Below are 19,623 nucleotides of genomic sequence, written 5' to 3'. Positions count from 1 at the left end.
GGTCATAAAATTCAAAAGCCATAAAAAAAAAAATTCCTTTACTATACGATGCTATTTGTATTGGATATCTATGTGGAAATTTCTATACGAACGCTGGGGCCTGCTGTTCGTGGTGGAATGCGATCGCCTTTTTAACCACAGAGAGAAATGAACGAGGAAGAAGAAAAAAGAAACGAAATAAAAATGTTAAAAAGAATCAAATAAATACGAGATCAAAAAGAAAAAAGAAAAAAAATGAATCAATAAAAATTCTTTTAATGACCGTTGGTGTACCGCAATCCGAAGTAGGGAATATAAAAATAATGAAATTGACCCTGGAGGCTATTCGAGTTAAGAAAAGAAATCATTCAGAGAGATTGAAATCCAAATTTTCATTTTTTCTTGTGAATATAAGTGAATATCTTAAATGACGATTAACGATCTTCCATCATTTTTGCCTTACACGTGCGAGCATTTGACCGTGAAATGACATCACCGAGGGTAATACATTATGCATAATTCCGTCCCATCTTTTTTTTTTTTTTTTTTTTTTTTTTCCTTTTAGCGCATTTCAAAATGATTAGATCGACGTTCTAAAAAGTGCGTCTGAGTGCACATTAAATTTGCGCTTCTCGATCGAAGGGAGAGATCAGATCTTTTTAAAAATAACAAAACATTAAACTTATAGAAAAGCTTTACCTGTCATGTAGGCGCTAGCTGGTTGACCGACGTGATGCTGCTGGCGTGAAGACGTTCGTTACACTGCGAGTCAAAGAAATAAAGTCAAAAACTAAACAGACTCACCATCTTCTATACCCCCACCGTGCAAACGGTGCTCTCTCGGGTGGGCAGCCTACGATTTTGTGTTTTCTAAAGCGGAGGAGCGGCTATCCCTGCGTGCTGCTAACGGGGAGGAAAAAAGGTGGGAGGGGGTCGGACACTGAACTCCCTCTTTTTCTCTTATAAAAAAGAAAAAGAAAAAAAAAACACACAACGATTTCAGCTCTTCTGTTTTATCTGTTTGAATTTTGTTCTTCTGATTATTATCACGTTGTAGATGTACATTTTTATTCCTTTTTAGAATTTTATTTTATTTTTTTTTTTTGTTCTTTTTCGTTGTATGTGACGCTCCCTCAGCCTTTTGTTTGTTTTGTAAAGCCTATTTACACCAGCCACCCCACCTGGAAAGGTGACAGTAAAGAAAAGAATAGGCTTTTCTTATTCTTTCGTATTTCAAAAGAGACTTGCCGAATGGTTAGAAGGACGAAACCAAAAGAAAACAGTCAGCACTTTTCATTTTTTATTTATTTTTAAAGCATAGTCTGTATTGTTTGTTGTTGGTCCGTGGGAGTCACAGCGCCAGTGGAACCAATGGAAGCCAGAAAACCTTTGATTTCAAGGTCCCTCATCTTCATCTTCTTCTTCGTGAAAAAAAAAAAAAGAAAAATGAAAGTCTTATCTCTTTTTTTTTTTTAAATTTAAGGTAGAATTTTATTTTTTTTTTTTAAACGAAATGTAAATCATCGTCCGAGGCGTCGCTGTTAATGACGCAATTCTTGAAAAGAAAATACATCTCTTCACCTGCAAGCAAAATGAAAGGACACCTTGAGGCCAAAGGTGATGTGATATCTCGGACCCCCATTGGGCGATTAAAAGGTGATGCACCTCAAACAAAAGGATCGGAATACAAAGTAAAAATTAAGAGACGTGAAAGATGACAAGTAATGGAGATTTTTTTTTTTTTATGACAGACATCTTTCTTTTTCATAATGATTCATTTGATTGCACGTCGTCAGACCCCATTGCGAGATGGCGAGTTTTGGATTGCAATCGAAACTAGTTTTAGCCAACTGTTTCTGTTTGTTTGTTTGTTTTGGGCTAATGGGGGAATTACGAAAAATGAGTTTTTCAAAACACGTCTTGCTTTGCATTTTTATTTTTGACACACATTTAATGGAGCCCCCCTCCATTAAACAGACAGAGAACGTAAACCGGACGTGAAAGTCAATGCCGTGCAAAACACCACGTACAACACAAACCATGTTAAAAAAAAAAAAAAATAACAAACACAGAGCGCGGGCAATTTGAACGCAAAACAAAACAAAACCGAATCAAAAATAAAAAATTAACAGAAAATAGGAAGCAGATTTAAAAAAAAAAATTTTTTTAGCAGAATTAGGATTCCTCAACGAATACCGAATTATTAAAAATAAAAAACAAAAAATGTCACATTCAAATTACAAGAAAACAAAAAATTAAAATGGCGAACAGGATGGTAAGTGTTGGTAGAGGCGATGCGCCAATTCGATAGAGGCGGCGTAGATTCCGGCCCAAGTCTCTTCTGCCGTCGGGACGATCTGCTGGGCCGGAAGGATCATTCCTCTCACGCCGGCGTCCCGCATTTCCAGCGTGTACGAGTATCGAACACCGGCCACACCTTTCGCCCAATCTTGGCTCGTGCCTACCACAGAAATCATTTCAATCATTTCAAAACAGCTCAATCGATTTCGAAAGCAATTGTGTTTTTGTTTTTGTTTTCATTTGGCATTTAAAGTTTCTTTACCTGACGCTAAAGCGAGAAGGTCTGGAACGCTGCCGATGAGATACGACGTATTATGCGTCCTCTGCAAAGCCCTAGCTCCGATTTTAGCCAAAGAATACCTTTAACAAACAAAGAAACAAAAAAAAAAAATTCGAAATTCAAATTTGATGTAAAACGTCAGTTTGGGCTGATTGAGTGTTGTTCCAGGACATTTCGAATTAACTCTTACAGTTCACTGAAATCTTCGGGGCGGGCTTCTGCGAAACCCCACGGCAGCAGCCACATTTGCGAATACGAGTGCAACGAGATGTACATGGCCAGCCTGGAACGCTGGAGGGATTTCAAAACAAAAATTATCAAGATTGACCATCTGGCTAGTTAGTTTTTTTTACAGTTCCAAGTCACGTCGTGACCCGAAACGCTTTATCGTGTGATTGACCGTTACGAGTCGGTGCTTATCTCATACGTAGCGTATCGTTTTCTTGTACCTGTTTGAGCATGAAATTAGCCAAAGCGCGGGATTCCGGCTCGCTGAACGGCTTGACGCCAGCAAAGGCCGGCGAGCAGACATTGCTGGAACTGCCACCTTTACGCCAGTGGAACTCGAAATTGCGGTTGATATCGGCGCCGACACATTGCTCGTCGTCCGAGTCGACGCGGAGTTTGCGAGCGCTGGAGCGGACCAAGTTGGACGTATAGTTGCGTCGCGTTTTCCGCCACATCCGGTCAACCGAGTGCGAGTACTCGTAGCCATCCGGATTGACCATGGGTACAAAATACCAATCAAATCGGTCCAAGATGCAACTGTAAGAGTCGGCGTTCTCCACCAGTTCATTGACCATCCAAGTCAGCGCGGCCGGCGTGATCCACTCATTGGCATGAATACCTATCGGCAAACCCCCAAAAATCATAAACATTTCATCTCATATATTTCAAGATGGGGAGGGGGGAGAGGGACGAGGGGGGGGGGAGGGTGAGCGCACCTGCGTCGATTAGGATGGCTTTCTTTTGGCTGCTTTCCACTGCATCCGGTTGGCGACTGCTACTGCGGCTCAGTTTGATGACGTGAATCGGACGGCCTTGGCTGCTCTTCCCGATGGGCATCACTTCGATCCAATCGGGATGCGCTTCTTTTAAATATTCCACGTAGCTGTTGATATCTATTTTTGATTTGAAGCATTCCATTCGGAAGAAGAACGATGGAGGTCATTGAACATTCGTTTTTTTTTTTTGTGTGTGTGTGTGTGTGTATGTTATTATTATTCATTTGTTTGTTTTGTTTGTTTTTACCTGATAAACGGTGATAACGGTCCCAGGTCAACCGGTGCTGACCGCTAGGACCGGTTTGACTTCGAGCGAAAGACGGACCGACAGGATTCTCTTTAGCGATGGACATCTGTTTGTTTGTTTTTTGTTCAAATTTAAAAATTACACGTCAAATAAAAAAACAAACAAATTAAACGGAATTCATTTACATGAACATCGTCGATGAGGACGGTGTAAGTGAGGCGGGCTTGGCGGAAGACGGACTCGATTTCGGGCACGATTTGAGGAGCCACCATGACGTCAGCGGCCGATGTGACGAAGAGGCCCCTCGGCCGCAACAGGAGCCGTGGATCGGCCCAGAATTCCACGCCCGGTTCATCTTCCATGGATAGAATCCGACGGACGGATTCCTCGGTGGGCAGGATAACACGATAGACCTTGTAGCCTTTGTAACTACGTCTTTTGCTAACGGCAGCGGATGCGGCCGGACCGCCAGGTGTGGCTAATTTCACACTGACCGGCAAGGCCGTCGTGTCGATGTGGCTCGTTAATTCCGTGCCGGACTCGGTGGCCAATTCTGTTCCGGATTCGGTTCCAATTTCGAACGTCACACTGACCGATTCGCCGGTGGTTGTCAAGGCCTCCTCGTCCCCTTCGATTTTGACATCATCGACCAAGTCCGCCTGATGGAAAGATTCCGTCGTTGCGTCACCTTCCGCATCCGTTTGCAAATTGGCCTCCGCCAAGAAAGTGGTGGCCTCGACGTCGACGCTTGGATCGAAGATCTTGACCAATTGCGGCTCCATCCGCACGATCTCATCGTCGCTGGGCGTGTCGATGGCATCGGTGCCGGGATCGGTCGACTGGAACGCGCTTTCGGTCACGTCTTCGTTGATGGACGGCGTCCCGAGTTCGTCCGCTAATGGCAGGGATGTCGGACCGGATGATTCCGTCGTTTCCGCATCGTTTTTCAACGCGACTGGAACAGATTCGCTTTGTTCCGTGACGTCGAATTCTGGTTGGACGGTAGCGCCACCGGTGACGACCTCCGTGTTTTCATCGCGCTCTTCCGCCGGGTTCTTAAAGTCGGCCTTCAAATTGACGCCAATTTCCGAATCGGCTTCCGGTCGTCCGGTGGCCGTTTCGCTTGAAGAAGCCTCTTCTAACGAGGCTACGCTTTCCGTCGTTTCCGAATCATCGGAATCAGATGCGAGTTCGACCTTTTCACGTGTTAATGTGGTCGTTTCGATAGGGGCATCTTCAGGATCGGCCAGGATGACCGCGGGAATCGCTTCCTTTGTCTGATTCTTTGATTCGATTTTCGAACCGACATCCTCAACGGCCGCTTCCGGCTGCGATGTTGCCGCTTCGGTAGACGGAGCTCCTTCATCGCTCAACGTCGTTTGATGATCATCAGATTGCGCGATGGCTTCGACTTTCTCATGAATTACATGAGCAGCATCGTGCGGAGCATCTCCGGCATCTGACGGGATGTCCGTTGAGATGTCATCGCTTTGAGCGACGTCGGTGGTCGTTTGAATCTCATCGTTTCCCAACGCGGGAATTTCGATTTTCAAATCGATGGCCGGATCTTTCTGCGCTAATCGGTCCACCCCTAAATCGATAATCACGGCTTCCAGGTCGAGTTCGGTCGTCGGTTGCGCAGGTTCCAGCGTCACGGCGTCTATCAGTTCAGCCGCGGTGACATCCGTCGAAGATTCCGGTTGGGAATCAGTGGCCGTTTCGATCAGTTCGGTCACTAATTGAGTCGTGTCTTTAAAACAAAACAAAAAAAAAAAGGAAATTGAACGCACACACACATTAAACACTTTAAAATGTAATCAATTTTTAAAAATTTTTAAGTTACCTGATAAGAATGCACCGATGTCGGCTGGAGCGGCCGATGAGAACGGCACGCATAAAAGCAGAGCCATCACGTAGACAATTCGGCCGGACATCGTGGCTTTCGATGGTGAAACGTGGACACTTTGAATCAACTTGCAATTTAAAAATAAATAAATCGAAAACAGATACGTTAGTTAAACGGGAAAAAAAAAATGAATGAATAAATAGAAATTCATTGAGTATAAACTCACCTTGTAAGTCAATCAAAAATCACGTAATGAAACAACAACTTTGGATTCGACGTCTTAAAAAAAAACGGGACGGAAAATTTGAAAAACGAAAGTTGGACAGCCGAAATGTGTCGGACTGGTACTGACCATCGGTACTCAGTGGACTGAAGACGAGTTTGCGTCTGGTGCTGGTTCTTCTTCAAATCTTCCAGCACGTCCCTTTTTTTTTTTTGCCCCTCTCTTGTTAGCGGAGTTAGAGCCGGCAGCGAACGGCGGAGGTGGCGGAGTCAGCGAGCTTTTGTTTTCATTTTCATTTCTTTTTTTTTTTTTTTTTAGTGGGAGGAGAAATAGGGTTGGTCTAGCTGAGAGGGGGGGGGGGGTAATCGAGAGGGATCGTCGGGTGTTTGGAAGGCGGTCCTGGGAGGATGTTAAGAAAAAAAAAAAAGAAAAAAAACTTTTGTTTTCACTGCGGCCTTTTCAAGGTCTCCTCCAGCGGATTTCGTGACCAATGGCCGCGGACCCAGACCAAAGCGGCTGCAATTGCGGTTTATGTGAAGACCAGGGCGCCGTCGGTCGTCCCCTCCTCCGCCTCCTCCACTATATACTTCTGTCCGGATAATTGACTGGAACAATTTTTTTTTTTTTTTTTAAAGAAGAGGGGGGGGGGGGGGGGAGGAAGAAAAAAAAAAATGAAAAATGCGCGTTTGTTACACAAATGATTGCGTCTACCTTGCACCGCTCACCCTGAAGCGACTCGTCTTCCGTTTTTCTTCCGTAAAAAAACAAAAAATGTGTAATGAAACAAAATAGAAGGGGAAGGCCCCCCCCCTCCTCCCCCTTCCATTTTTAATATTTTCCATCCCTCGAGTGTTTCGTCTTCCATTTTCATTACGGTGTAAAAAAAAAAAAAACCATGGCTAGCGGGTCACCTTTATATTAATGGCAGTTGTTCATCTTTCTCCGTTGGTTTTCGTTTTGAAAAATGTTGGCTTTTCTTTGTCATTCAATGAAAGAAAGAAAAATGAACGAACCTGTAAATGAAAACATTCCAAGGGTCAACGCACTGCTCAATTGACAAAAAATCATTATGCATAATTTCATCACGCAACGTCTGTGGCGGACAATCAAAAGCTTATCACGGGACTACCAAAGAAACATCTGCGTTCTCTTAATGATGGTCGTTTTTCTTTCAATTTATTTATTTTAAAAAATATATTTTCGACTCACTCTCTCTCTCTCTCTCTCTCAGTTCTTTTGTTTTTACCTGCCTATATGCTACTCGTGTCAGTCGTTAAAAACAAATGAATAGGGAGAAATTTCTAAACATAACCAGATAGGCAGGGAACCATCTTTCATGTTTAAAAAAAGGGAAAAATTCTTTATTATTATTATTATTATTCCGATGTTCTTCTGTTTTTTTTTTTTTTTTCATTTTTTTTTACCTGAGTCAGAGTTCAAGGCCGACCTAGTGGTATTACCCCCTTGAATATATAGATACAATATATTATTACGCGTCTACATGAAAGCGAACCCACCTGAGCTCGTTTCACTTGCCACAGTCTTTTGTTTGGGTTTTTTTTTCTTTTTTTTTCTTTTTCCCCTTACCTTTTTCGGGTTGGCTCATCCATCGCAAGTCTTTTTTTTTTTTTTCTTTTTTATGTTTGTGTATGTGCCCCCCCACCTCCCCCAATCGTGTTCTGCCTATCTCGGTGTATAATGCATCGAGCTTGCAGGTTCAAAAGCCAGTCGTCGGACGCAATCATCGCAGTCTTACGTGTCCTTCATTTTCCTTTTGAACACAATGTATTACACGTTTTATTTTTACTTAAAAAAAAAATATATATATGTACTGAAATAATCTTCTTTCTTTTCGTTTTTTTTTTTAAATGCCTATTTATTTATTTTTCTCAGTCGCGCTGACGATTCAAAAAAAAAAATGCAGGGACGAAGGTGGCGTGTGTTGATTCACCTTTGTCAAATTGACTATTCCCATGGCCTGTGTTTTTCTTACGCACATAATGCATTGCTTCAAATTTTAATTTAAAAAAGAAAGGAAATTTGAAACGTGCTGGGAAAATGTCATCATCATCGCGTTTGACGAAGATAATCACGCCGTCCTTGTTGCATTTATTCTGCGTTTGCGTAAAAAAAAAAAACTTCGTTTGTGTCAGACATGTTTCACAATCACGGGCATTTTAACTATTCGTAGCCTCACGAGCGATCATATCTATTTTTTATTTATTTATTTTTGAAAAAAAAAAAAAAAAAATTAAATTCTATGTTTCGAAGCTTGCGTCATATTTGTTCACGACAAACCGCGATGAAGGACGTTCGACCATCGGAAGTCGCGCCGGCAGGCCTTGCAAACTCTTGCCCAATTGATGCCTTAACACTCGGCTTTGCGACTGACACTGAGAATGTTATTATTCTTACATACATACTTACTCCGTCTATCGATTTCATTGATAGAACTTATCAAAATATTTTTCTCCCACAAACAGCGAAGGTCCCCATTTAAAATATTCAAATTTTATTCGTTGGCCTGAGTGCATCGACCTCGACCTACCTGACGATATTTTTTTTGCGCAGAGTGGCTTTGACTGTCCTCGTTTTCTTCTTACCAGGCGTCCGTGATTGCGCAATGTCAAAGCATCCGACCGTAAATCCCGTCAAAGTCATTAAAGAAATGTTCTTAATCGTCTTTCTTTTATTCTCCTGAAATCTGATCTTATATGCCATTGAAAAAAAAAAATGTTGTTAATAAAATCCAATTTAAGTTGAACCTGCATCAGGTGTAACACGGCTTCATTAGCGTATATAAGTTTAATTTAAAACACAACGGCAGATGAGCTAAATGGATGGCCCGATTCCATTCACAGCATTCCGCTTATTTATTTATTTTATTTTTTTTTTTTTTTCCCGCTAGACGTGTTTCCCTACGATTGCAATATACCATCTAAGGGAAGCTGTTCACAACCAAATGACCCCGTTGGATTCGGTGCGAATTTCGCTCGAGGGCGTGCGTCGTTCTCTTGTAATTTGCAACCGGTCACGGAAGCCAACGTTCGTGTGCCGGGACGACTTAATTCACCTGAAACCCGAACTAGTTGAGAAATATGAAAGGAAGAATCGGAGCAAACGACAATGGCAAAAAATAAAATGAAATTGGGAGAAAGAACAAAGGAAACCGGAAACTAAACAAGTAAACAGTTTTTTTTTGTTTGTAATTAAGGTAAGTTTTTTTTTTTTTTACCTTCCAAGAGGGGATAAGAACCGCTGCCAAGGTCGACAGCGAAATTACATGAAATGCTCTTCTTTCCAACCCTCCCTTTATGAATCGTCTTCAGCGTAAAGGTAAAGAAACGACCGCACAAGCGATTACGAGTGCCCATCTCTTTTGGATTATACATTCCTGCGAGCCCGCTCACGATTGGCTTTGAATATCTGCTCAGCGCCGACGGGCAGCCAAAATAAAAATACGATATAAAAATGAGGTAATAAAAATACAGTGCTATAAAAAATTGATAATAAAAATAGCCAGCAGAGAAAAATACCTGCTGCGCGCATTAAAGTGAACGTGGACATCTGTTGGACGCTATTGAAACTACGTGGCTTTTCATTTCGTGAAAGAAAGCGTGTCAAGACGCGTCCGCACACATATGGCTTGTCTTCACGAACGGAGCAACTTAGCACGAACGCCATCATCAACTATATTTTGATCTTCGATTAGGCGTTTTTTATTGGTATATTTCGGTAGAAATGTGCCCGTTGTCACATTGAATAAGAGGGTTAAAGTCAAGCTACGAACTTATTTAATTAAACGAGTTGATGGAACTTGTTGATCGCTTGACAACGATTGCTTCTTAGTTTTTGATGTGAATAACATCGGCTCGGTGGTCTAGGGGTATGATTCTCGCTTAGGGTGCGAGAGGTCCCGGGTTCAAATCCCGGCCGAGCCCGACGATTAATTTTTTTTTGGTTAATTAATCTAAATTAGATTAAGTTTAACCCCATCACGATACGTTTCACCGGCGTAATAAAAGGAAGAGAGAAATCTGCATAACAATGGCAATGCCATGCGAGAGACCTACTCGTAACAAGTGCATGTAAACGCAAGTATTTTCAAATATTACATTATTATTAATACCATTCCCGCTTTAAGCGTAAGCCCACTAAGTTATGAAGTTAAGACGTAAACTTTAAAAAAACAAAAAGGTTCCCTCCCTTGCCCATTCCAATTATAGCTGGCCGAACGTCCGTCTTGATCTCGATCAGCAGGAAACGTCATATTGCCTTTTTGATTTACCAAATACAATTAGAAGCAGCAGTTTAACCGAAACGGATATTGGGAATTCCGTGGTGCGATCCCACTTTGTTTTGCTTTTTTCAAGGACAGAACCCTACACCAATCAAAGTTTCTTCATTTCCAGGAATAATTGAAACACTCCTGAAGATTAAACCGTTTTTCTTTAAATGATTCATTACGAAAGAGAACGAACGAAGTTCATGTTTGGAAATCCAGCAATTAACCGATCCATTTAGCAAACCGATATTCAAATGCGGAAGTAGAGACCAACCCAGAAAAGAAAAATACATACAAAGTAAAGTAAAATAAAAAGGCCAAGATACCAAGTGGTGCCTCCCCCTTATCCATGTGGGTCATCTTGTTTTTTTTGCTCTCGCACGCTGCAGGGAAACTTTATAAATACTGGTTGGCCAGTTTAAGAAGAGGCAGTATAACTGTTTGAGCAGTGGCGACGATCGGAGTTGTCCCAAACACTCGTCTCCGAATATAATTTAGGGGAAAAAACAAAAACAAAAGAAGAGCCATGACTTTATTGCTGGCCATTGCCGTCTTCAGTTGTGTGTTCGTCGCTGGCCAAACGGCACCGCAAGATCAGCCATGGATGGAAGATGTCGTTTCGTATTCTGGCTTTCAGCTGTGGTCGGCCACGCCTCGCAACGCGACAGAACGTGAATTCCTCTTGAAAATCCGACAAGATTACGGTAATGAGATTACTAAATGTTAACATCGTCCGAGGTTTATTGATCGTCTTGTTAACAACAACAAAAAAAAAAAAAAAAAAACGGATAGAACTGGAAGTGTGGAGAGAACGCAGATCGGACAACAGTCCGGTGGATCTTTTAATATCACCTGATTTCCAGACGGAATTGAAATTGCGATTGGCCGATGCGCAAATCCCCTACGAAGTGAAGATCGCCGACATGCAGACGGAGATCAACAACGAAAATCCCAACATCACCGACAGCGGCACCGAATTCGAAAATCGATTCAGTAAAATTTTTTTCAAACATTTCTTTTTGATATAAAAAAAAAAAAAAAAAAAACTATTCGGCCCTGTTGCATTTCCTCTAACTAACAATGGCTTCCGGTTATTTTTGTTTTGTTTCTTTTTTTTTCTTGCATCGATTTGTTTGTTTTTTTCTAAACAAATCAGCGGCTCGTTTTAAGCGGTATATGGCTGCCTTTATTTCTTTCATTCCCGGTGAGGATCGTTTTACTAACATTTCAACAATTTCCTAAACAAAAACAAAAGAAAAACAGCTTTTGAGTTGATCTCAAAAAAGCTGTACAACAGTCACGGAAAAAAAAAAAAACACGTGTCTTAAAATCCAACTCGTCAGTTTGATCCTGTTTGTGTACGTGCCCAGGCCATCGAATGGACTGGAATAGTTATCATCGTGTGGAAGATATTTACGGGTATTTAAATTACTTGGCCGACTCGTATCCGAGGCTCGTTCAGCTAGTCAGCATCGGCAGTTCGTTCGAAGGTCGTCCGCTTTACGTTGTTCGCATTTCTTCCTCATCGTCCGGTAGCAAACCTGCCATTTGGATAGACGGAGGTAGAATAACAACACACAAAAACATTTTCATAATATCACATTTCAACCTTAAAATGGGAAAAACGAATTTTTGTTTCTTTAAAAAAAAAAAAGGGATTCACGCTCGAGAATGGATTTCGCCAGCAGTGGCCACCTATATTATTCAACAGTTAGTGGAGGTAGCCGATAACGAGAGGCTGTTGCGCAATGTCGATTGGTACATTATGCCCGTCATGAATCCCGACGGTAAATGCAATGAATTTGAATTCTCTTTTTTTTTTTTTTAAAGCTCAATTTTATACAAAATCGACATTGCTTCATGTTAATAATTAGGTTACGAATATACCCACGCCAATAATCGCCTGTGGCGCAAAACTCGTTCGATGACCGGGTCACGTTGCCGAGGCGCCGATCCCAATCGTAATTTCGGTTACCAGGTGAACTCCTATTGTTAATCGTTTTGCAGCTGACCTGTTTTGTGTTTCTTTTGGCATTGCTAATTAGTTGGTTTTTAAATTTTATTTCGCAATGTTTGTTTTCCGCATTTCAAGTGGGGCGGTAAGGGAACGAGTCGAGATAAGTGTTCGGAAATTTATCACGGGGGCAACGCCTTTTCGGAGCCAGAAACGCGCGCCGTTTCGAATTTCATCAGCGGAAAAGCCAATCAAATTCAAGTAAACAACTTCATCTTCCTACACGTTGACCTTGTTTACTAACCATTTGATTTTTATTTGACGTTGTTAAATAACAAACAAAATAGGTTTACCTGACTTTGCATAGCTACGGTCAATACTTCCTGATTCCATGGGGTTATGCCGTTGAATATCCAGCTGATTATAATGAGATGCGAGATCTCGCTCAAGCGGCCGCTTCTAAATTCCGCCGCTACAAATATACCGTTGGCAATTCGGCTGACCTTCTCTATCCAGCTGCAGGTACAATTTCAAAAAATGCATGTAAACAATGAGGGACCTATTTTTTTTTTTTAATTAAACGAAACATTTTTTGGGGGGGAATTCTTCGACATTCAGGCGGCTCGGATGACTGGGCGAAATCTATCGGTATCAAGTACAGCTACACAGTCGAGCTGGCCGATACGGGCAACTACGGATTCATTCTGCCCGCTTCGTTTATTCAACCCGTGTGCGAAGATTTCTTCCCGGCGCTCGAGGTCTTTGCCGATAAAGTGGCCACCATCAAAGTTTAACGTCATTAGATTAGCAAGATTGATTTATTGTTCAAATTTCCGTTTCGTCTCTAGTTTTGTTTAAGTTATCGAAATACAACGCTTGGATGCTGCAGTCTTGACTAAACGATTTGATTTGAATGTAAAAACTATTGATGGCACTCTGCGTTTGGGCGATTGATCTTCACGGAGGAAACTTACCATACATGCAAAATAGGTTTGGCTAAGATTGACAACACTTAATAAGAGAATAATATGTGGTCTTATAGTCGCCTTTCGAATTTCAGTGTCTTTGCAAACAGCTATAAGGTAATTGTTTAAAATTACGCGTGATTTGCATGTTGAATTAACTCTTATCTTTGTAATTAGTCTTCTCAAACAATTTACATGTTACAAGCGGTTAATCGTACACGAACGACAAGGGTGGTGAATGCAAACATGGGAATGATTAGTGGGCGTGTAATTGAAACATCAAAAAGGTAAAACACAATTCTAGGCAATCATCTATTGTTTTTATCTTATGTCTCCGCCACATCTCATCGTGTTTTTATAAGATGGTCATCATTGAAACTTCTCCGTTGAAATCTCATTCACAATATCCGAAATCTCAATTAATCGTTTTTAATTTTCTTTCGAGACGGGTACAGTGCTTCCTTATTTACCATAAGAAACACCATAGGGCCATAAACAAGTGGAAACACGCTACTCAATCCTTCTATAAAAGGTGTCATCCAGCTAAACGGATTGGTTTCGTACGGACCGGTAACGTATCGATAACCAAAGAGAAGAAGAAGACTAGCAATTAAACTATAAGCCACCGAAACGAGTGTAAACAACACAATAATTAACGTATCTCCTGTTCGGATTGCCTTAGCAATAACCTTGTACCAACAGTTGGGCATAGCGTTGAGTGGATCATCGTCAACAGTCGTCATGCAATGTGACTCTTCTTCATTTTGGGCTGATTTTGTTTCGTTCCATCGTTTCGATCCTCTCGCTGGTTGCAGTGTCTTCGCATCCAGTAGCCATGGAAGTGGATGGATCAACTTCTTCGGATTCATCGTAATCATGTCTCTCGTACAAGAAAGCAGCTATGTTGATCGTGGTACACGTCATAAACAAAATGGCTAAGATTGTTATGTCTAAGATTAGTAAATCATATACTGCACAGTTAAAGAGCATGAAAGCCATAAAAGAAAGGAAGAAGTTACCTAAAGTCAGCAGATTATTCAGTTCGATATCGGATGCACAAGCAACATCGTCTTCTCCGTTACAAGTGGATATCTTCATAATGCAATCAAATCAGGTGATTTTTTTTTTTTAATGGAACTAAATGTAACGATAGTTGAATTGGATGATCTGAGTTGGACGATAGATATGTAAGGAGATTAATTCATGGCTTACCGAACGGTGAGGTCACGGGCAAATTTGAAGTATAGAAGGAATTTGTTGAGAGTTGGCTAGTTGATTTTTCCCTCTTACATTTGAAATCTGGATGTCATCTCCTTTTGGAACTTTCTTCCGAGGAAAGTGGTCCGTTGCTATGTTTTTGTTCTCTTTATATAGACTCGCTGGCACAGTTAACATGTTGAGACGCGTTGTTAGCCCAGGTCTTTCCATGGAGTTTGCGCATTGGGTGAATCTATATCCACAAATGCACGGCGAACGTTTACCCGATCTCTTGTTTGTCTTTTGTATCCATTATAAACTGACTTCTTGGTTCTTTTTTTCTGGGGTGTACATAATCGAATGGTTATCTATGTCCCAAGTGCTGTAAACGCATGATCGATACGATTGCTAACCATCTCTGCCATCGTTAGTAGGCTGTAAACTCCCTGGATTAAAAAGTTTGCCACTTCATTTGTTATCGTTTCTCGAAATGCAAAGTAGATCCTGCTTAGAATTAAGATTGTCAATTCTAAGAGTTCAAAGAGTTGTCATCAACCAAGGCACTTTTTGTTTAATGGGTCTATGTATACAACTACGAACCTTACCAAACGGGATTAAGCAGCCGGAAACTGTGTACTGATGCTTTTCAACATTAAGCCCTCCATGCAGATGCAAATGAACTAAGGGGTCATGTGCGGATTTAGGGTAAATGTATGCCAATAATATGAGTTTGATTTTATTGAGCACTCAAATTTGGACAGGAACTGTCAAACAAACACCAACCGTTCCCAAATCTGTTGCTTGTCCCGCGATACGTCGTTTAATTATTCAAATCAACATAATTGATGTTTGGTCCATTATTGCATCTCAGCTATACGTCTTTTACAGCAGTAGCATTGGCTTTTCGAACCAGCAACTAATGAATTTCAAATCAACTATGATGCTGCCCGATGTCGAGTAACTCCCAAGGATATAACGTCAGTTCTTTTCGTTTTGCACTTTTTTACAATCAAGACCATTAGACACCAGTAAGTGAATTTCCACTGGCAGTTTAATTGAATGCTCTCTTTGGCGTAGATTCTTTTTGTGTTCAAAGGATATATCTAAAATAATTGTTTTACATCGAAAAAAGGGGATGCATTTCACGCCAGGCCCACCGTGAATTATCGAATTTAAATCCGAGTAAAAGCGGTGAAAGCATTACGAGAGGCGCGCATTCTAGTTGAATGAGATCTATCGTTGCAATCGAAGACAAGGACATACAAAAACGTCCGTGATAAAAGAAAAATTTAAAGCGAAATAAATCCGCCTACCTTGTATACCCTTGAAATTTACCTTACAGGCATAGGAAGGCGTAGATAAAGTGGGTAGGGTTAGAATTTTCCTTTCGTCCTTTTTGTTCCACGTGCTGAAGGGCGAACTTGGTGTCACCTTGGCAGCCCTTTTCACTTTTTGATTTGCTATTCACCTGTTGGACAGTGGTCGTTAAGGTGTTTGCGTTGCGTGGTACAAAAGTTAGTCTTAACGTTGGTGTCTTCTACGCCGCAGTGAACAGTTTAATTGTGTTCGTGTGCCAACTACATTATCTACAGTGCAACGTCAGACGTTGGATAGGCGATAGATCAGCCCTTGAATCACTAACGTCGACTTCATCTGCTGTCCTCGCATGAATTATCAATTGCTAATAGGACGTGAGTGCTATTGTTCTTAAATCTACTTTTACATCTTGGTTTCAATTTCTATTGTCAATGCAATATAGATTATTAGGAAGGCTCTCGAAGTAAAAAGTATGTTTGATTTGCGCTTTTTGCCTTCTAGCACTCAAGTGTAAATGTTCATAAAATGGTTAAGTATTCTGGAAGTGTCGAAGAGTCACGAGAGGATTGAGAAAGACTAACGCCAATTTTTGAATCAGAATATCGTCTTTTGATTGTGAGTTATTACGATGAATCCCGTCCGTCTTCATTGTCTTGGGAAAGTAACTAGACATATTATTCGTTAGTGAATTCGCAACTATTAGCTAGTCCTTTGGTTTTTCTCTTTTTACTTGTGATAGTGATGTCTTCTTTCATTGATCTGCGTTAATAAGAAACGAGTATGGAAGAGGCATTATTAAAATCATTTCTATTTCTCAATGTCGCATTGATTTTTACTGAAACTTTAATCTACCTCTTTGCTGTGTAACAATCATCTGAAGCATTTGGTCAGCTAGCAGATATTCTCTTACGATCAGATTGAAGCATTAAGTATTCATTGAGTTTAACTCTTGTGCTTGCTGCCACCTCAGATTGAAGGACAGATTTGTTTTGCTATAGTAAGAGATTGATCGTCTTATTCAGAGATGATGTATCAAATTACAAGAAACGACAGATTGTAAAAATTTCTTTCACATTCGAGATGTATGGTTTTTTTTTTTCCTGGGCATTAATCGAGTTAACGATTTAAATGTGATACGGACGCTGAGTAGAATATACTGGTATATGGTGTTCTAATCATACCAGTATATTAAATTTGATTATACCAGCTTTGAAGGTTATTGTCGAATTGAAAACTAAACGACAAAAGTAATTTTCAAAAAATTTATTTTTTGTTTTAATCTGCCAAAAACGTTTTGTATAGTTAAAGTTTATTTATAACATTTAAAACATCAAATATTTCCAATTAGATAGTCTCATATTGAACGAAATGCAAGACTACATTTATAGTAACGTAAACAACGATGCCATGACTTCTAAATGTTTTCACCAGCGCCAGAAATAGGAAAACAAATATGAGAAGAACAGGCATGCCAATGAGTTGATAGTAACTACACGCCATGCAAGTCGGGCTGTTATCATTCGTCCATACCACAAGGGGAATTTACTGGCTAAATAGTAATTGACGAGGGTTAAAATCACGTTGGCAAACACGATCGCCGGAGGTACGTCGATAACGGGCGCGTAACCATTGCAAACATATTTGATAGGAAATAGAAACCAGTAAATGAAATCAATTACATCAGGGAGGAACAATGACAAATAGGAAAAAGCCATGGCCAATCGGAACACGTTTGTTGGCTGATTGCGGAGATGGGCATGACGCAGAATGGTCACTATGTATAAAACGAGAATCGACATTCCTAAAGCCCAGTAGAGACATTTTGGACTCATTACTAAAATGTTAAGGTCGGTTGTGTAATGTTTACGCGCTTCTCGAAGAAATTCTTCTTTGCTCATCAGACTGCTTTTGTCGATTTTCGAAATACACTATAAATGAAAAAGAAAATTTTCTAATTATTTACGTTGAACGAATCTCAAAATCTCAGATAACTGAAACACTAAGAACTAAATAATCGATTTTTGAGTTCCTTTTTTTTTTCGTAAACATTACCTTGTTCATGTTGACGGAAGAAAAAACGAAACGTTTAAAGCGACTATGCTGTTGCTCTTACGACTAGTTCGATTCTACTGCCTTCGTTTCTCAAGATGAATGCTCTGACGAGTTGTAAAACAAAGTGTTGCTTATCCCATTTGAAACTATTGCTCCAATTCATACAGGTTCTCGTACTACAGAGGCCTCTCGCGCACTCCTTTACTTTTTGTGCGAGTCTGCGCCAAGGAAGTCTGAGTGGCACTTGTTACCTTCGTTTTTGAACTTGCATTGCAGATTAGAACTGGAATTACTTTGTGAGAAAATGCGAGAAGGCTCTTTTACATCTTCCTAAATAATCGTGCTTGAAATGTGCGGATTTTTTGGTGTTCTGATGAGACTGGATTAGGACGAGACTGATGGGTGGTATTAATAGTGCGGCAGTGACTGGTTTGCACGTAATGACGGATGTGGCCATCGTGAGCTTAACCATCAACATTTAATCCTGCTTTTTATTTTACAAATCTCTTAACCCCTCCTCCATCCCTCGCTATTAGCCCACATCATGGCCATGTTAACAATTAAGATCTTTGGACGTATTATTGTAGCTATTGTAAAAGCGGTTACTGATTAGCATACAACGCTCGTAACGCCTCGTATTCCGAGTGTTGTTTTTCGCTTTTGTGCATTCGAAATTTGAATTTTAATCCCAGTTACTTTACGACAAGGCACGAACACATAGTCCCGTTGCTTTAAAAGAAGGTTTTCTGACAGCCTCTTATTCTTATTTTGGTGTTTTCCAGATGGCACATCAACCTTGCATGGATTGCCCAGCTTGTTTTTAATGGCGCAAAGCTGTTAATGGCTGCAATTTCGGGCGTGTATGCAACGGGCCATCGTTAGTGTTTCTAAGTTTCATGTTTAAGTCGGACACTTGCTAGAGGTAAACAGCAATTTGAGCTGGAGTGGTCTTGAATTGCATTTAGGCTCAATGAGAAAAGAGTAATTCAATCAATCGTTCGTCATTTTTGTGCTGCTCTATATTTTTTTAATCACTTTTTACCTTTGTTTTCTGAAATTGTTAGTGATAAGGGAGGGAACAAGCAATTGGACGTAACACATTGCACATGGGAAAGATCGCGGAAGAGAGCAGGATGCGCACTAAACCTCTATCCTTTATTGTCCGCTTACTTTTGAAAAATTCACAAAAATAAATATAGGAACTTGTGTGGGTAAAGTTGAAAAATGTTGTTTTATTGATATTAGACACAGACATCTTTACATGAACCATTAAATTCAGAAATTTGACACTCCCCAGTTGGCTGAAGTGCACATGTCTCTTACAATTTATTTATTAGGTAAAATTGAATGAAAGTTATTTAAAAGAACAGGGAACAATTTAAGCGGACATTTAGTGTTACAATGCCATAAGCGAACGAGATTTTAATTTACTTGATAAAATTATTTTGCAAATGGTTAGCGAAGTGCGTTTTTTCAAACACTCATCTGCGTTATGTTAAAAAACAAGCAACAGATAAAACGCATTTCTAAACGGCTGACTACGGGGATTTTCTATTCTCTTTTGTTTTACGAAGCTTACCATTGCAAAGATGTTCAAAGAGCATTCGAACTCACCAAAAATCGTTCCAAAATCAATCGTTCCAACCAACGGCCAACTTCTCTGTCATTTGTTTGTTTTCTTTTTAAATTTTCTTGTGATATACATACCATAATTTCTTGTTTCTCAGATTAAATACCATAAGACAGTAAAAACTGGGGAACGCCAGAGTTAGATTTTGCAACCAAAATGTTGCCCAAATAGCTTCATCACCGTGATGTGCATCAATGCCATATCGATGAGCGAAGAAAATAAAAAGGGCAGCGGCGAAAACATAAGCCATCCCAACAACGGAGAATTGCGTCATGCTCAAAACATCTAACTTCAAAATTGCATTAACAGTTTTTGGGTTCCAGCGGTCGGGCATAGCGTTAGC

General features: G+C 40.5%; 2 protein-coding genes, 1 long non-coding RNA gene and 1 other non-coding gene across 5 annotated transcripts; 2 read left to right on the top strand and 2 right to left on the bottom strand.

Annotated features, from left to right (window-relative positions):
* Positions 1–1,897: 1,897 nt before the first annotated feature.
* LOC130696545 (uncharacterized) lies at positions 1,898–6,023 on the bottom strand. The gene is made up of 9 exons (XM_057519626.1): positions 5,884–6,023; positions 5,655–5,784; positions 3,997–5,561; positions 3,812–3,917; positions 3,505–3,681; positions 3,010–3,407; positions 2,751–2,851; positions 2,543–2,640; positions 1,898–2,440 (listed from the first exon to the last, which is right to left on the bottom strand). Exons 2-9 carry the CDS (start codon positions 5,743–5,745, stop codon positions 2,235–2,237), a joined length of 2,742 nt encoding a protein of 913 aa, XP_057375609.1. The 5' UTR covers positions 5,746–5,784; positions 5,884–6,023; the 3' UTR covers positions 1,898–2,234.
* Positions 6,024–9,749: 3,726 nt separating this feature from the next.
* Positions 9,750–9,821, top strand: Trnap-agg (transfer RNA proline (anticodon AGG)). Its single transcript has one exon. It is a non-coding gene; the product is annotated as a tRNA-Pro (tRNA).
* Positions 9,822–10,648: 827 nt separating this feature from the next.
* On the top strand, positions 10,649–13,007 carry LOC130696861 (carboxypeptidase B-like). 2 transcript variants are annotated; one of them, XM_057519983.2, is made up of 9 exons: positions 10,649–10,869; positions 10,958–11,158; positions 11,322–11,369; positions 11,536–11,727; positions 11,821–11,952; positions 12,040–12,143; positions 12,258–12,380; positions 12,467–12,641; positions 12,738–13,007. In XM_057519983.2, exons 1-9 carry the CDS (start codon positions 10,692–10,694, stop codon positions 12,911–12,913), a joined length of 1,329 nt encoding a protein of 442 aa, XP_057375966.1. In that variant the 5' UTR covers positions 10,649–10,691; the 3' UTR covers positions 12,914–13,007. The 2 variants fall into 2 exon arrangements, with proteins under 2 accessions (XP_057375966.1, XP_057375967.1); XM_057519984.2 differs by lacking the exon at positions 11,322–11,369 and having other exon boundaries at positions 10,652–10,869.
* A 218-nt stretch (positions 13,008–13,225) lies between these two features.
* LOC132087976 (uncharacterized) lies at positions 13,226–14,225 on the bottom strand. Its single transcript, XR_009421008.1, has 2 exons — positions 14,104–14,225; positions 13,226–14,019 (listed from the first exon to the last, which is right to left on the bottom strand). It is a non-coding gene; the product is annotated as an uncharacterized LOC132087976 (long non-coding RNA).
* Between the last annotated feature and the right edge of the window lie 5,398 nt (positions 14,226–19,623).

Source organism: Daphnia carinata, chromosome 5 (genome assembly GCF_022539665.2).
Source record: "Daphnia carinata strain CSIRO-1 chromosome 5, CSIRO_AGI_Dcar_HiC_V3, whole genome shotgun sequence".
Classification (NCBI taxonomy): Eukaryota; Metazoa; Arthropoda; class Branchiopoda; order Diplostraca; family Daphniidae; genus Daphnia; species Daphnia carinata.
Note: the sequence above shows the minus strand (reverse complement) of the source record. Positions and strands in the feature narration are given on the sequence as shown.

What these genes read in the sequence shown, in the direction of transcription:
- LOC130696861 (XM_057519983.2), top strand. Translation starts at nt 10,692, where the DNA reads ATGACTTTATTGCTGGCCATTGCCGTCTTCAGTTGTGTGTTCGTCGCT. An exon ending in GAAAATCCGACAAGATTACG is followed by an intron (nt 10,870 to 10,957) that starts GTAATGAGATTA and finishes AAAAACGGATAG; the next exon opens with AACTGGAAGTGTGGAGAGAA. An exon ending in GAAAAGCCAATCAAATTCAA is followed by an intron (nt 12,381 to 12,466) that starts GTAAACAACTTC and finishes CAAACAAAATAG; the next exon opens with GTTTACCTGACTTTGCATAG.
- LOC130696545 (XM_057519626.1), bottom strand. Translation starts at nt 5,745, where the DNA reads ATGTCCGGCCGAATTGTCTACGTGATGGCTCTGCTTTTATGCGTGCCG. An exon ending in AGCCATCCTAATCGACGCAG is followed by an intron (nt 3,408 to 3,504) that starts GTGCGCTCACCC and finishes GTTTGCCGATAG; the next exon opens with GTATTCATGCCAATGAGTGG. An exon ending in CTAATTTCATGCTCAAACAG is followed by an intron (nt 2,852 to 3,009) that starts GTACAAGAAAAC and finishes AAATCCCTCCAG; the next exon opens with CGTTCCAGGCTGGCCATGTA.